This window comes from Silurus aristotelis (genome assembly GCF_946808225.1).
Source record: "Silurus aristotelis genome assembly, chromosome: 17".
In the NCBI taxonomy this organism is placed as follows: Eukaryota; Metazoa; Chordata; class Actinopteri; order Siluriformes; family Siluridae; genus Silurus; species Silurus aristotelis.
Window position 1 is genome coordinate 13,225,779 of NC_139590.1, and position 15,542 is coordinate 13,241,320.

Sequence of the window (15,542 nt, forward strand, 5' to 3'; positions counted from 1 at the left end):
TATCCCTGGAGCCTTTCACAGTGATTTGAGGGCACGAGGCAGGGGGGCACCATTGAAGAGCTGCCAGTTCATTCAATTTACCACCTTATCTGGACCAAAGTTGTAAAAAAATATCGATTTTTCTTTTGTGTCGTATAATTGAATGATGTTTAGAGTAAAGCTTTAAATGTACATTAGTTCACATATGTTCACTGTATAATGAAATTTGCAGGTGAAATAGAAAACAAATCGAGTCAAAAGAACACAATTCAAAAGTAAACAATTGCACCTTTATTTTTATTTTTTTTATGTGCATAGAAGGGTATGAAAATGCAAGTTTTCACATTTCCAAAACACTTCATTCAGACTGCAAAAAATGTGACCGTAAATGAAGTGACTTGAGAAACTGAAATCGCATATTGCACTGCACCAAACCAGTAAATAAAAAAAAAAGAAAAGAGAAGAAAAAGGAGAAGAGTAAAAGGTTGCACCTGATGAGCAGTGATGGTATCTCTCAGTATGAAGGTGCAGCGAATTCACTGAGAGCGCAGGCAGTTGTGTAGAGCGGGGGGTCACGTGACCCGGGCTCGCGGCCCGCTGTGTTTGGAGTACACGGAGAGAGAAAGCAAGAGAGAGAGCGAGCGAGCGAGCGAGCGAGAGGAAGCAACATGGCGACTGCGAGCGACCCGAAGCGGGACGCCGGCCGTTCGCTTTGAGCTTTCCTCGTGTAAACCGACTCCGTGGCTTCATCGGACTACCGCATCCGCGTCTCTGCGAGATTATCTTTGCGTCGGCGCCCGAAAATCCGAGTTCTCCGCACTTCCGGTGCGCGCTAGGACGGAGAAAGGAAAGAATAGGTTTTTCTATGTGTAATGAGGGGGAGAAGAGGCAGGCCGCCCAAAACCCTGCTGATGCAGGAGCCTTCTCCAGGTCCAGTGCGCGGTCTCAGACCCCGGAAAGGACTGAAGGGGAAGCGCAGAGGGGGCAGCGACGACGATTTCGTGACCCCCAAGCGGGGAAACCCTCATTCATCGCGCGGGAAGAGGAAACCTGTGTCCGTGGCGTCGCGGGGTAGAGGCAGGGGCAGAGGCGCTGGAAGAGGCAGGGGGAGACGGAGCGCCGCGAGCGCCGTGGTCTACGACGACCACGAGAGCGATGAAGATGAGGACGCGGTGAGTTTAGCTTCGGAGGAGGATGAGTACATGGAAGAAGAGCCCCTCACCGAGGAGGAAGATGAGGTCATCGACAACGAGTCGGACTACCTCGAAGAGGAAGAAGAAGACGATGCCAGCTTCTGCACAGAGAGCAGCCACGGCAGCACTCCAGGTAGTACCGCAGCTAACCAGCTAACCGAGCACAGTTCAGCTCAACACTCAGGTCCTGAAACTGCTCCTGCAGACAAAATCCCCTCGTCACCATCACTGATGTTTGCGATTTCTGCTAAATCTCATCCCAAACCTGACTGGAGATCTCAAAATGGAGTACATTGTGTGCTAAGTAAACGCAGGCCTAACTTTTAGCACACTTTGTGTTGGCTACCCGAGTTAAAGAGCTAGTTTATGTTTTTAATATCCTATAAAAGAACAACCAGGTGACAGGTTACGGAATAATCTCATTAATTCACGTTTTGTTCATAATGTCGCCTCTGATTCTTGAATATTACAGGAAAATTGCTAGCTGCTTAGCTGAGTTACCTTAGCCTGTTTCATTCAGTCTTGAGCCTGACTTTAGTACAGGTACCGCTAACCTAAACATAATATAAATAAGGTTTTTAACTACTCAAAGTATTACCATATTATTACATTACTGTGCAGTCTGTTCATCCTGGTAAGTTTTAAACTCTGAATCTCCTCACACTTTCTTAGTGTTTGGGCTGGAGTTAAACAGAAAGCGAATGATGCTTAATAGAAAAACCGTGTTAGCTTCATGAGCTAGCTCTCTCTGTATTTCACTATTGTCTGAAACACGTATTTGACCGTCTTTCTCCCTATATGTGGAATATAACCTTTTTATTTTAAGGAATCCTTCTCATATTATTTGTGAATCCTGTAGTAAACAGGTGCCCAAGTAGCTCAGCCTGGCTCTTCTTCATTAGCTGAGTAGCTAACAAGCTAGTCCGGCTAATGACAGGATCCCATGCGTTGGATTGTTTTGAAAACGAGCGCCAGTAGCGCTTCACCTCACACATGGAGGGAGTTTCATATTGAAGGCCTGCCAATACCCCACTGACATCACCGAAGTTCTTGATGCATCTCGATAAAAGCATAGAGATTTGTCTTTTAAAATGTTTATTTTTTCTGTACGTTTTGCTGTTTCCCTCCATCACTCACTCATGTGTGTTTGACAAACCTTATGCAGCTTTCTTAGTGTCACTGCACCGTCCTGCCTGATGCGAATCAGTCTCTCCTCTCTAAATCTGTGTGACAGCCCAGGACACATTTGTTCACAGGTTCAACTTTAGAAGACTCGAGACATTCGAATTATATCGCATAAATATATCACGTTAAATAAGTATAAACGCATCAGGCTCTCCGTGCCAAATTCGACAGTCTCAGAATACACTTTTATCACACATAGGGATCCTGTGTGCAGAAGAAAAGACTTAAAATTGTGTCTCTTTCATTGAATGTGTCTTAGCAGGATATCAGAATTGGGTTAATTGGCTAAGTGTGTTGACAAACAAGGAATTTGCTTCCAGCTGTTGGTGACAGACAATACAGACTATACGACACTATACAGATTAAATGAAACCACAAAATACAGACTATATGACAGATCAGTAATGTACATAAAGTGTGAGAGTGCATGATAGTGCATATAGCAGTATTGTGCAGCACAAGATAAAGTTACTTTTGGATTTTTGTACAATATACTGCAGCGGCAGCGCGCAAAACATATGGCGATGAAGTGATGAGCGACTGTTCTTACAATGCAGAACAATAGAGCAGGGCATAGGATTAAGGTAATTGAGTTGCCACACTTTTGGCTATGAGCGTAAATGCATAGTGTTATTGGGATTCAGATACAACATAAATAGTCAGTTGCATGCTGCTTACATGCTAAAAAATTCGGAGGATTGTCTCTTATTATGTCTGTGCTTGTTCTGTACTAGGCCGGAGGAGACGGCGAGCCCGGCGGCCTCCGTCTCCTGTCCTGGAGCAGAAAGAGATCCCTCCGCTGGAGCTGCCCAAGTCCTCAGAGGACCTGCTTATCCCCCCCGAGCAACTCCTGAGCGCTTCCGCCGTGTACGAGGTGCTGCGCAGTTTCAGCACAGTGTTGCGTCTCTCGCCCTTCCGATTTGAGGACTTCTGTGCAGCGTTGGCGGGCCTGGAGCAGTGCGCGCTGCTGGCCGAGACGCACATTGCGTTGCTCAAGGCCATCCTGCGTGAGGAGGACTCCTCCAACACCACATTTGGGCCTGCTGACCTTAAGGACAGCGTCAACTCTACACTGTACTTCGTGGACGGCATGACTTGGCCCGAGGTGGTGCGAGCGTACTGCGAGAGCGAACCCGAGTACGGCGGAGCCGCACTTGAGCACCTGGAGGTTGAAGAGTACCCGTACGGGCCGCTCGAGAGCAAGGTAAAGGTGCTGCAGTTCCTAGTGGATCGCTTTCTCACCACCAACATGGCCCGGGAGGAGCTGATGAGCGAAGGAGCGGTGCAGTACGACGACCATTGCCGCGCTTGCCACCGTCTGGGCGACCTTCTCTGCTGCGAAACGTGCTCTGCCGTCTATCACCTGGAGTGCGTGCGGCCGCCTCTGGAAGCCGTGCCCGAGGATGAGTGGCAGTGTGAGATCTGTGTTGCACATCGTGTCCCCGGCGTCAGCGACTGCATCACAGAGGCCCAGAGGAGTCGTCCATACCTGCGGCAGGAGCCCATTGGCTACGACCGCCACCAGCGGAAATACTGGTTCCTCAATCGCAGAGTTATAGTGTGAGTTTTAAATCTCTTATAATTAAAATAAGTTGTTCCAGGATGTGAATCATATTGTAATATTTCATACTTATAGATAGAACATGAGTAAATATTACTAGTATGTGTGAATGCACTTGTGCCTCCAGCCATGTTGCATTACGCTGAAGTCACAGTCAGTGAAATTTAACAAAAGGTGACTGAAGCGATCCGTTTTGAAATGCAATGTTTACACAAATACAGCCGCTTCAGTTACACAGACCTAGGCTAGAACTCCAGGAAATGTTCTGACCGTGATTGACAAGCTGCCTCCTGGTTCTGAGGTTGATCCACAGAGACTGGAAGTCCTTTTACTTAAAAAAAAATAAATAAAAAAATGCAGAAATCTTGTGAACAAGTGACTTCTTGGTTTGCCTTCACCAAAACTGTGTCTTTCGGCTTTGGCAAGATAACAGGGGACTGCCTTCTTACCTGAGTAGTGTTTTTCAGCACACACCTAGAGACCTCTTAGAGAAGACACTTTGGGTCCTGAGGGAGCACAGAACATATTACACTGTAGGTTTTAACACTCCCGATTCAGCTCTAGTATGTTCACACGTTTTAGTTGAGAGTTGCCAGGTGGAGATGTTCAGTACGAAAGGAAAAGGTGAGTTTAGTGTTTGCCATCAGCGAGCCAACTGCTGGTGTATCTCGCACGTGGGTGGGTTTTCTGAGCAAGCACCCTCTTGTAGTACCGCATTACATCAAATGAAATTTAAACCGAGGTCACCGGCCTCCCGTTTGGTCTGGAATAATAATGTCCCCCGTTTTCTGTAACCGGAAAAACATTCTTATTGCTGATAGCTCGGTGGTCTTTTTCTAGAAGCGCAGCAGGATATGGTTTGGGTCATGTTTTTGCTGAAAGCGTTGACTTGTTCTTATTATAATGCACTGTTCGGTTCTGGATGTTGTAACAGTATAAGTTGTTAAGCTTTTTCGGGTTACCAGTAAAATAAATTCCCTGTCACCTTTTTTACATCCTTTTTAAACGAAATGATCGATTCTGTTCACATTTTTGTTATAAAAAGGCAAAACCTTTTCTCTTTAGAGCTGTGCAGGATATGTAGAGGCATTATAATTAAAGTGCTGCCTTATGGCAGCGTATCTTTTTTGTTAAAAAAAAAAATCCCGATGCCTCCTAATGGAAGTCGGCATGCCAAAGAAACCTTCTTGTAAAAATGAATTCTTTTTTGTTTTTAAATGTCTTTTTCAAAACACTTCCTCGTTTTCATATTAGATTTAAAAACACACAGGCATTTAGTAGTCCGGGGTCCGGGTTTAGAACAACACTTCTGTCCTAATTCAGTGAGAGATTAAAATTGTATGGATTAACCCGAAGCTCTGTTTGTCTTTCGGTATCAGGGAGGAAGATGGTGATGAGCAGGAAGAGGAAGGGAAGAGGATCTGGTACTACAGCACTAAAGTGCAGCTGGGGGAGCTGATCAAGGTTCTGGATAAGGAATTCTGGGAGAATGACCTCTGTGCTATGCTGGAGGAGCTGAAAGAGGAGATCTACGTGCACATGGACATCACAGAGGACCTCACCAACAAGGCTCGCGGCAATAACAAGGCCTACCTCGCTGCCGCCAATGGTAAGCACCAAGAAAATCACCGGTGCACAGAATAAAGTGCTCTTTAGTTATTCATGCATTCAAAGCACATCTGTTTATTTGTATAATATGGGATTTAAACCCTTTTTCTCTTTGGTTCATGGGCTGATGATTGTTTCTGTATATCGAGCTCTGTAAGTAAGTGTTAAAACATGAATGGATGTGATGTCATGACTGTTTATCAATTATCATTGCATTTGAGGTAAAAATTTAATTATTTCATTCTGGTTGCCACACTATAGAGAGGGTGCATTTTATCCTTTTTGTTTCTAAAACAAATTAGAAAACAAAAAAAGTTTTGGGCACAGCTGAAAATGACGTTTTCTAGCGCTTTGTTGTGAAAATCCTGATCTGAAGACACATGCCCTATGCCCATTGCAACACTGTGTGTGTTATGAATGTGCTTGGATTCATGTCTGCTGGTCTGGTTCTTATTTTGTTGTCTGTAATTTATTATTACGTAGTGCACTGCTCCAACACTACATCAGTAAGAAGGGCAACTGCGAGCGGAGATTTTTGGATAAGATCCAAGTGTTACATTAAGCAGTTGTTTTACCACGTCCTAATGCCACACACAGGAATTCTCATGTTCATAGTTTTTTTCCTTTAGATGTTTTGGTCAGCCTTGACCAGCATAAAAACAGTTTATGAATGAATGAATGAATGGAATGCTTTTGGCTGTTATTTTTCTCCTATTTAGTAGGAAATGTTTGAGTTGTTCCTTAGAGATGCACATAACAGCGTAATCGCATTCACATCTGCAAATAAAACGGAGTAATTGTCGTTTTAGAAAGCAAGGTATGAACATATAGCGAGCTCAGTATGCCACTTGTGCACCTTAAACAGCGCAACACTATGTTTCCACCTGTTTGAGCAAATACACACTTCACCAGATTTCTTTTTTTTCCTCTTTCTTTTTTTTTTACCTTTTGAGTTTTTTTTCTTTACAAACCCCTCAGAAGCACCGTTTCACTCCAGACGCAGTTTAAAGACAGGGGGAGAGGTGAGAGTGTTTGAGGTTAGAAATACACCGGAGATGCTTTTGACAACATGGGCGCATTAGTGAGCGAGTGTGTGCCTACGATAAGCCGACACCAAAGTGCTTTTTAAGGACGTGTTAGCAGCTAACAGCTCCGCATTTTCTTTTAGCGGCTGGTGGCACAGAGTGATTTGAAAGTAACGAGAACACCAGAGCGTGTAGGCTTTTTAAAAAAAAAAAATATTGATCTATCTTTTGTCTGTCGAGACACAAACGGGCAATGCAAAACTCGAAATCATTCGCTCTGATTGTTGAGATAAAAGGACATGCAGATGTTGAGATGGACATCCAGACGGACAGAGAGAGTTCTCAGAGAAGCGATAGCTCGTGTGGTGTCTGTGCTGTTGATGTGAATGGAAACTGAGAATGAAAGTAAAGGCTTAAAAAAAAAAAGCTAGTGCATATGCAGGCAGGCATCGCTGATTTTATCGAGGCTGTAATGCCTTGCATTATGCATGAGAGGAAAATCTTTTAGACTTTTTTTTTTTTTAGTTATAAGAAAATGTAAAAAAAATAAATAATAATAAAAAAAATAAATCCGCAACCAAGAGTCATATTTGGGGGGGGAACTTAAAGTAAGGGGAAAAGTCCTCAAGGTTAAACCACAAACACTGTGTGGATGATGCTGGAATTATGTTGTCTTTGTAAAAGCATTTATTAAATGTTGTAAAAAAGTTTGACGAACATTATGTTCTTCATGTTGCTCTTGTATTGCTCTTGAGCGATTAGAACGTTTGGTGTCTCCTTTCAGCCGGTCACATAAGCAGCCCAAAAGTTTCGGTTCCCCGCATACCTGTTAGTTTTCGTCTTTATATTCTTTAGCGGGCGACTTTCCTCCTGACGGCGGTTCGAATAACAAGAGTGCAGAAGACAGAAGTGCAGTTTTTGAAACGTTCATACTTTGCACAGATAACGTGTGAAGGCAGAGTTCACACTTTCTTTCTTCTGCTGCTTCGTAAAGAGTGTTGAGACATTTAGGCATGTTGTCAGTTCGGTGTTTTCCTGTGTATAAGTAATTCTAGTAATATATGAGACACCAGGAGAAATCTTTCAAGAAATACAGATTTTCTTTGTGAACATCAAGCATTTGGGTTGCAGATTGCAGGTGAATTTTTGAATTCTTTTGACTTGTTGTGTAATGACTAATGCGACTGATCAGGGAGGCGTTAACGCACTCGTATTCACAAGATGAACAAAATAAGAAGACGTCGTTTTAGGCAATTTTCTGACCTTTTAATAAGGTATTTAAAAGCCACTCTTTTTGCTTAGGCAGCGGATTTGTCATGTTTATTACGTACGTTTTTCTTCTCTGGTTTGCGTCGCACGTGAGCAGTGAAACATTTATAAATCCAACAGATATAATGGATATTGAAAATTAATGGTACCATGCATACCATTTAGGGAATATTTTCCCGCTGCTATTTATAGCCAAGGAGACTTGAAAGCAGCTTGTCGTGTGTAGGAGGAAAACTTATCCTGTAGAGGTCACCTGAGAGATTCCACATCAAAAGACAAATAGTATTGGTCAAGATTGTGTACGCTTCTCCATTGTATATGGTACCTGGAACCAAAATAACCAAGTGCTCGTTTTTACTCACTATAAAATGGCAGTGTAGTAGGTTTTTTTTGTTCTTTTTTTGCTAACACAGATGGATAGGTTACTCGGTGCAGTTATTTTTAACTTCGTTAAGGATTTGTGTTCAGTCTGGAAGAAAGAAGCAGCATATGGTACTGTAGCAGAGAACCATTGACTGATCAGGTGTGCATCTCTAATAGCACTTGAAAATCCATTTATCAGTCCATCAAATCATTTATCGGATCTATGGCTAAATTGAGTCGGTCATCCATTACACAAAGCTCGTTTGGATTATTTCCTGCAACTGGGTCGATTCAGTGCTGAATCTGGTTCTCGCTGCAATCGCACCATTTATGCTGAATGAACACTGCATGATTTTAGCCCTGGTTTTCCTGTTCGAGATTTTGGGATGTTTCACATGCTCTGTTGTAAGCACACATACCAATGCAGCTATAAGAAATAATTTCACATGCCATACCCAGATGGTTGTTAGAAACAGACAAAAAAAATAAAACATGATTCCTGGAAATACTGTGTGTATTTGTAGAGTTGTGAAACTGTAGTGTAAAGTAGCTAAAAAATGTTTTGCTCTATAATTGTAGTTTTCTTTTTCACAGTCCTCTTTGCTCATGCCTCATCCTTTTTTTTCCTATTCAGATGAGATCCTGGAAAAGCAGAAGGCTCATCAGGGGGAGCTTGATGAGACAAAACCAAAAGCTGCAGAAAAGGATACCCTTGGGTTAAAGGTCAATGAGGGATCTGAGGGTGATAACCCAGCCTCATCGATTGCCGAACCGCCTTCTGGACGACCGGACTCTGATGACCGGAATTCATCCAGCAACATGATTGCGGTTGATGGTAAGGTCAAGCGTTGTGTTTGCCACTGCTTTTCAATGCGACACCCAAAGGTGCAAGAACTCTAGATTAATGGTGAGATAAAAAGGAACCTGGGTGATTTGGACTGGGAGGTGAGCAGGAATGGATGTTTGTTTGTTGTGCCTGTGTAGCGCCTCCTGCTGGTGAGGAGAGCAACAGTGCATGTGGGCGCCCTCAGACTGACTCTTCTGTCCCGTCAAAAGGAGATCCTACATCCTCGTCCACTGTAGAGAACCCTGGAGAAGGAGTGCAGAGGGAAAGTGCAGGTACAGAGGCGTGGTCCTGGAAGTTATTTTAATTCCTTGTTGTGCCACATGAGCTTGAATCAGCCTCCGCTTCCTTCTTTGAGACTTTGTTGCATGCCAAATGCTAACTTAAACATTTGGGCTGCTGTTCTGGTTATTTTACTTTTATTTAATGCATCCCCATACCAGCTTATACTCTCTGAAAAAGATCCATTTTGCCTGCTTTCATTTTTTCTTGGCCTGTTTTTTTAAGCACTCTGTGGGCACGTCTGTCTCACTAAGTCCACAAGACAGTAAAAAGCATTGGATTTGGCCTGCTGCCCTAGCTGCTTCTTGCTTGCATAATTCTGCAAGTCTCTTCCATTTAGTTTGTACAGTTCAGTCTGGCTGCATGCATTGCCAAAGCCTCATGGCATGGGATTGGGCACTCATGGAACGGAACACTTTTTTTTGCCACGACTAGCTTCACTGTTGCACCAACCCTGTTCTAACCAGGCTGAGAGCTGAGTTCCATTGGTTCTATTTGGGGTGATGGTGTCAGTGGGGGAGTGTTAAAACTCTTTCTGGTGCAATAGAGTTAGCTCCTCCCAGCTAGCTTTGCCTGACAATAGTGCCATAGAGAAGCACTGGCATGGTGCCATCTCCACTGTGAGTGTTAAGAGAGTCGCTGGCATGCTTTCCTTTTATCCCCTAGCTTGGGATGTGCACACGTATTTGTCGTAGATTGTGTTTCTTTTCTTTAATATGTCACTGAAGTCTTTGAAGAAAATTGATACAAGCAAAATAAAATAAAAACACAATCAAATATATGAACAAAAGCAGATATTTGAACTATTTTCCTGGTTTCAATGCTACTGGCCTTAATTTGTCTGAATATTGTCAGCAATGCTGAATTTATTGATTTTATATAAAAGTTATTTTAAAACATTTGGAAAAAATCAATTTAACAACTGTTTGATGCGTTCTGTATGAGAAACCCGAATGTGCCCTGTTTTGTGTGCGCTAGATAAAAGCTTGGAGTCAGGTTGCGGAGGCAATGAAGAGCCTGTCTTGCAGAGCGAGCCACCTCAGATTGCTGATGAGAACAGCTGCAGCAGTCACTTCTCAATATCTGACTGTCTGAGGGCTCCTGAGGAGCCGGATCTCGCAGACCGCTCGTCTCAGTCCTCCCTTAACAGCCAGGATGATGCCGGTACCCTGAGCACGAGACACAAACAGATAACACGTGCTACACATACTGACATCCAAATGAACACAGAGTCACACACATACTACATAAATATCAGTTATCGAAATCTTAACTAAATGTTTAACTCTGTAATTATAAGAAATTTCGAATTACTCGACATTTTAATGTGAAATTAAAATATATCTATAAAAGGTGTGTTAAAGTATAGTTGTGTGATTGGGCTTTAAACATACATCTAAACACTTAAGTTTATGATGAAGCTTTATTTGGGTTTTATTTGTGTGGTTTCCAAAATAATTGACTTGTGTGTATGTGGCAGGTGAGGGTAAAGGGAATGGCGATGGCGGAAAAACAGGGTCGGCAACACGTATGGTGACGCGTCTCCGAAACCCGGACAGCAAGTTAAGTCAGCGCAAGGTCATGCAGGACAAGGACACCAGCTCACAGGACAGCAAAGCACTTAAAGAGGTAAAATGAGCAACTTTATTTCTCCTAGCACTTATACATTACTTAGCGCAGTCAATAAAACTAGCATCTAACCTGAACATTGAATGTACATTGATTGTTTTTAATGTTTTATTATAAACATTTCCTTTACAGCAAAGTATATTCCAGGACATAATTTTTTTTTCTATATGAATCTGTCTGCATTTCAAATCATCACATGCTGCTTTCCTTAGACTCCTCTGCTGTCCAGTTTGGTCCGGAAAGACCTAGGCCTAAAGACCAGCTCCAGCAATGGCTATTTCAAGCTTGGCCAGGAGGGCAAATTCCGTGTCTACCACAACCAGTACAGCACCAACGCTCTGGCACTTAACAAACACCAGCATCGCGAGGACCACGACAAGCGGCGGCATCTCTCGCACAAGTTCTGCATGACGCCTGCCGGCGAGTTCAAGTGGAACGGCTCAGTGCACGGCTCGAAAATGCTGACCGTGTCCACACTGAGGCTCACCATCATTCAGCTGGAGAACAACATCCCTGCACCTTTCCTGCATCCCAACTGGGCATCACACAGGTAGTAGAGCTAAAAACATGTCCTCTCCCCATAACTCTAATTTATGCAATTGCAGTGTTTTTGCATACAATCTGCTTTTCAGTATTGCATTTGAAATAAGAGCAAAAAAAAAATAAAATTGTATTTCATTATTTTTGAATGAAGATGTATAGCTACTAGTTTGGATGGTTGTGATAATAAAAAAAAACCCACATTTTTATAACGATTACTTTAATCATTATTATTATTATTATTATTATTATTATTATTATTAATATATTACAGCCACCACACAGAGGTGACTCCACTGCATGTAATGGGAGGATAGTTCTAGACAGTCATTGCAGCTTTTATATGTCTACTCTGCAATTTTTTTGTTGTTGCAGGTCCAACTGGATAAAAGCTGTCCAGATGTGCAGCAAAGCAAGAGAATTTGCCTTGGCGTTGGCCATTCTGGAGTGTGCGATCAAACCAGTGGTCATGCTCCCAGTATGGAAGGATTCTCTCGGTCACACTAGGTGAGCAGTCGCATTCGTACTTAGGATTTGTTCTAAATTAGCTTATGAACTTATTTTTGCACCCTGTTTTTTTTTTAGTATTTAATCCAACCTGCTTATTTAAATGTAAACACGAGTTTTACTGGTGTGTTGTACTGATCATTTTGCAGTGGATGTTTGTAATTTCCTGAACCATTTCTTCTAAAGAGGCACAGAGTATGCTTTTTGGTCCTGTTCTAATAACTTACATGCATACTGATTTAATGTTTAAGGTTAGACGATGCTGATTAAGCAAATTGCATTGTCAAAAGTTTCTTTAAAAAGGAGGTCATTGGGCTGTTTTTTTTTTGTTTAATCCTCTTTTAGGCTCCACCGAATGACCGCTATGGAGCGGGAGGAGAAGGAGAAGGTGAAAAAAAGAGAAAAAAAGCTGGAGGATGAAGAAACAATGCAGCAGGCGACATGGGTGAAATACACTTTTCCCATTAAGCATCAGGTAATTATTTTTATTTTTGCTTTGTAATATTATTGAGGTTGCTAAATGTGAATGTCCATTAGAATTTAAATACATTTGTGAGGACCAGCAGAATCTACTAAAAATATAAATATATTGGCCTGTTCCAAGGAAAGGACTAAATGTTCCATTTTATTCAAGTCTATTTTTGTTACTGTACTTTGGAAGATTTCAGCAGTTTTCTAAATGATCTGTATTATCATGCACTAGGTATGGAAACAGAAGGGTGAGGAGTACAGAGTGACTGGTTATGGTGGATGGAGCTGGGTCAGTAAGACCCATGTCCCACGCTTTGTTCCTAGATTACCTGGAAACACAAATGTCAACTACCGAAAAGCACTTGAAGGTACGTATTTTGTGTCCATGGAAAATCTATTCACACTTTCCTGTCGCATTCACTTTAGAGGATAGATTTTTTTCCTTTTGTTCCATTAAGTCAATATTACTACTTTACTAATCCTCTTATTTATATATGTATATATATATATATAGTGTGTGTGTGTATAATTGTATTCATGTTCCTCTTGGAATTTATATTCCATATCGATTATTTTATGCTATTGGGTTTTGTGCCAGTTTTTTGTTATTTTACAATTTTTTTTAATCTCTTTCTGAGCATCATGTACACTTGTCAAGTACAGTACATATTTAGGTTGCATAAATGTACTTTAAATTCTTATACCTGTAAAGGCACGAACAGCTTAGACTGAGTTTTTAGTTGTCTTATACGTTTATGTAGCTGAAGGTTTTCCCTCTCTCTTTTTTTCAAAGAAGCAGCTAATGCTGTCGTTAAACGGCAGCCATCCTATTCAGAGAAATGCCAAATCCCCGAAACCCCAAAAGAACACTCATCTATAGAGGAGCAAACACTCGAAGGAGAAGATGAACAAAAGGGAGAAAAGATGGAGGTGGATGAGAAGGCTGTGGATAAGAGTGACGAGATTAACAAAAATGAAGCCTCTGAAAAGATGGACACAAGCGCCTCTGATTTAACTAGCCCCAGTGAAGAAAAAGGTATACAAACAAGTGGCTTCTTGTTTCATCAGTTGTTAATCTTTTGGATTGTCAGTATGCTTTGAAGGAATACAGAGAAATACTATATTTGAAAAATCACTGTAGTTATTATTACTAGTTGTTATCTAATTATTTTTCCTGTATTTGTCTCATGTTTGCAGGTGACATTATAAGCCCACCTTTACCTTTGACGAATGATCCATGCGTAAAAGCGGAATCTGTTGATTCAGAGGAGTCCAAAGCCGCCGCTGCAGTTCAGCCTCGGGCATCATTTGAAGATGATGTTGTTAATGTCAGTCAGGGCTTTCAGTTTCGCACAGCTTACAAGAAGAAGGGCAAAGGATCAAAGCTCGATTGTCTTCTGGAGCGGCGAGTCAAGCAGTTCGCTTTGGAGGAGAGACAGAGGCTGGACAAGCTTAAGCAAATTGTTGCCTCAAAACCCATCAGTGAAAATGGGACAAAGGATCAGGAGAAAACCAATCCATCTCTGAACCAACAGCTTAAAACTGAAGAACCTGCTTTTGAAGCAGCAAAAACTGTTGGGACTGATAACGCAGCAAACCCAATGGTAAAGGAAAAAGATCCTGTTGTACAAAAGCTTGATTTTGACCAAGACGAACAGGTGGCGCGTGGTTCTCCTGAAGCTGAAAATCTTGACGTCAGGCTGGGATCCAATGTAAAGACTGAAGCAGCTGCATTTCTTGCAGAAACGGAGCAAAAAGTAGCACCAGAACCGGAGCACAAAACAGGGAATGGCACGTTAATAACAGACACTGAGCTTAATGGAGGTTCTCTGAAAGATTTGGAAGGCAGCGTTAATTCAAACAGCAAAATGGCATGCCCTAAATTTGAGGATGCAGAGAAGGAAGGTTCAACTGAAACAAGTTCTTCCATGGCAGAGAATGGCCTAAGTTTAAAAACAAGCTTACCGTTGCATGTCAATGGCAGTGATGGTTCAATGGACACTCTGCCTACAGAGCTGACCAATAACATCAACTCAAAGGAAATGAAGCAGGATGAAGAGGAGGAGGAGGCAAAAACGCTTCCTCTAAAGGATCCTATAAAATCGCTAATGAACGGTGACCTGACTCAAGGCAGTCAGAACGAGAAAGCTCAGCCTAATGAGGAGAGTCGTGTGGAGAAGTCAAACTTGGAGTATCTGCCCTCTAAGATTGCCAAACTTGACAGCAGCAGTGAGGGAAAAGCTGATTCAGCGATTAGTTCTTCTCCTTCCCAACTTTCTCACGTTGAAACTGTAAAGTCAGTCGGGATTAGTAACAGTACCAAGGTATCACCAATGGAGACTGAAGAGGCTAAGTTGAAAACTCTCTTCCCATCACCTATTTTGTCAACAGAGGAGTCCAGCCTAAGCAGTGATGTTGCTGAGAATAGCACTAACAGTAGTAGTGCGGCCAAGACCATAGTTACTCAAGTCACCACCACTACTACAACCACCACTACAGTGTCCACTGAGTCACAAAGTGTTGAAGCATCCAGCTTGCCTGATGGTACCACTGACATTAAAGCTCCTTCAGCCTTGACATCAGCTGAACCAAAAGTGGAATCCACACTGTCAGTCTCAACTCTTTCCACTACAACCACCACCACAGTTACCAAGGTAGCAAACCTAACCCATGGAGCCAGAGTTACAGAGCAGAGTAAGACCGTCGTCTCGGCAACGTTTACCGATGCCAAGTCGGCACCCACAAGTACTATTGTGACCTCAATCAACCTGAGTAAAGAGTACACCACCAGAGACACAGTGCGGTTATTAAAGTTCTCCCGCTGCAAGAAAACACGCTCTGGTACGGCCCTTCCTTCATATCGAAAGTTTGTAACCAAGAGCAGCAAGAAGAGCATTTTTGTGCTTCCCAACGATGATTTAAAGAAACTTGCTAGGCGAGCGGGTATCCGCGAGGTGCCTATCTTTAATTACAATGCCAAGCCCGCTTTAGACATCTGGCCCTATCCGTCCCCAAGACCCACATTTGGAATTACATGGAGGTATGTTGGCAACAGGTTAATCATTGAAATGTGCAGGACATGGGGA

The 15,542-nt window shown here is 42.5% G+C and overlaps 1 protein-coding gene across 9 annotated transcripts in view; it reads left to right on the top strand.

The window, feature by feature from the left end:
• The first annotated feature begins 380 nt into the window (after nucleotides 1-380).
• The window catches only part of bptf (bromodomain PHD finger transcription factor), a 32,792-nt gene continuing 17,630 nt past the window's right edge, over nucleotides 381-15,542 (top strand). Inside the window, exons 1-13 of one of the 9 annotated variants that reach the window (XR_014537656.1) lie at nucleotides 381-1,305; nucleotides 3,092-3,917; nucleotides 5,298-5,527; nucleotides 8,818-9,018; nucleotides 9,168-9,302; nucleotides 10,288-10,473; nucleotides 10,790-10,938; nucleotides 11,151-11,488; nucleotides 11,854-11,985; nucleotides 12,331-12,460; nucleotides 12,689-12,824; nucleotides 13,250-13,492; nucleotides 13,654-15,496. Coding sequence is in view for 8 of the 9 variants with exons in the window: in XM_083567125.1 (XP_083423251.1) it covers nucleotides 852-1,305; nucleotides 3,092-3,917; nucleotides 5,298-5,527; nucleotides 8,818-9,018; nucleotides 9,168-9,302; nucleotides 10,288-10,473; nucleotides 10,790-10,938; nucleotides 11,151-11,488; nucleotides 11,854-11,985; nucleotides 12,331-12,460; nucleotides 12,689-12,824; nucleotides 13,250-13,492; nucleotides 13,654-15,496 (5,003 nt within the window). In the remaining variant the exon portion in view is untranslated. The remainder of the gene's footprint in view (nucleotides 1,306-3,091; nucleotides 3,918-5,297; nucleotides 5,528-8,817; nucleotides 9,019-9,167; nucleotides 9,303-10,287; nucleotides 10,474-10,789; nucleotides 10,939-11,150; nucleotides 11,489-11,853; nucleotides 11,986-12,330; nucleotides 12,461-12,688; nucleotides 12,825-13,249; nucleotides 13,493-13,653; nucleotides 15,497-15,542) is intronic. The other 8 variants (XM_083567125.1, XM_083567126.1, XM_083567127.1 and 5 more) reach the window with 8 other exon arrangements.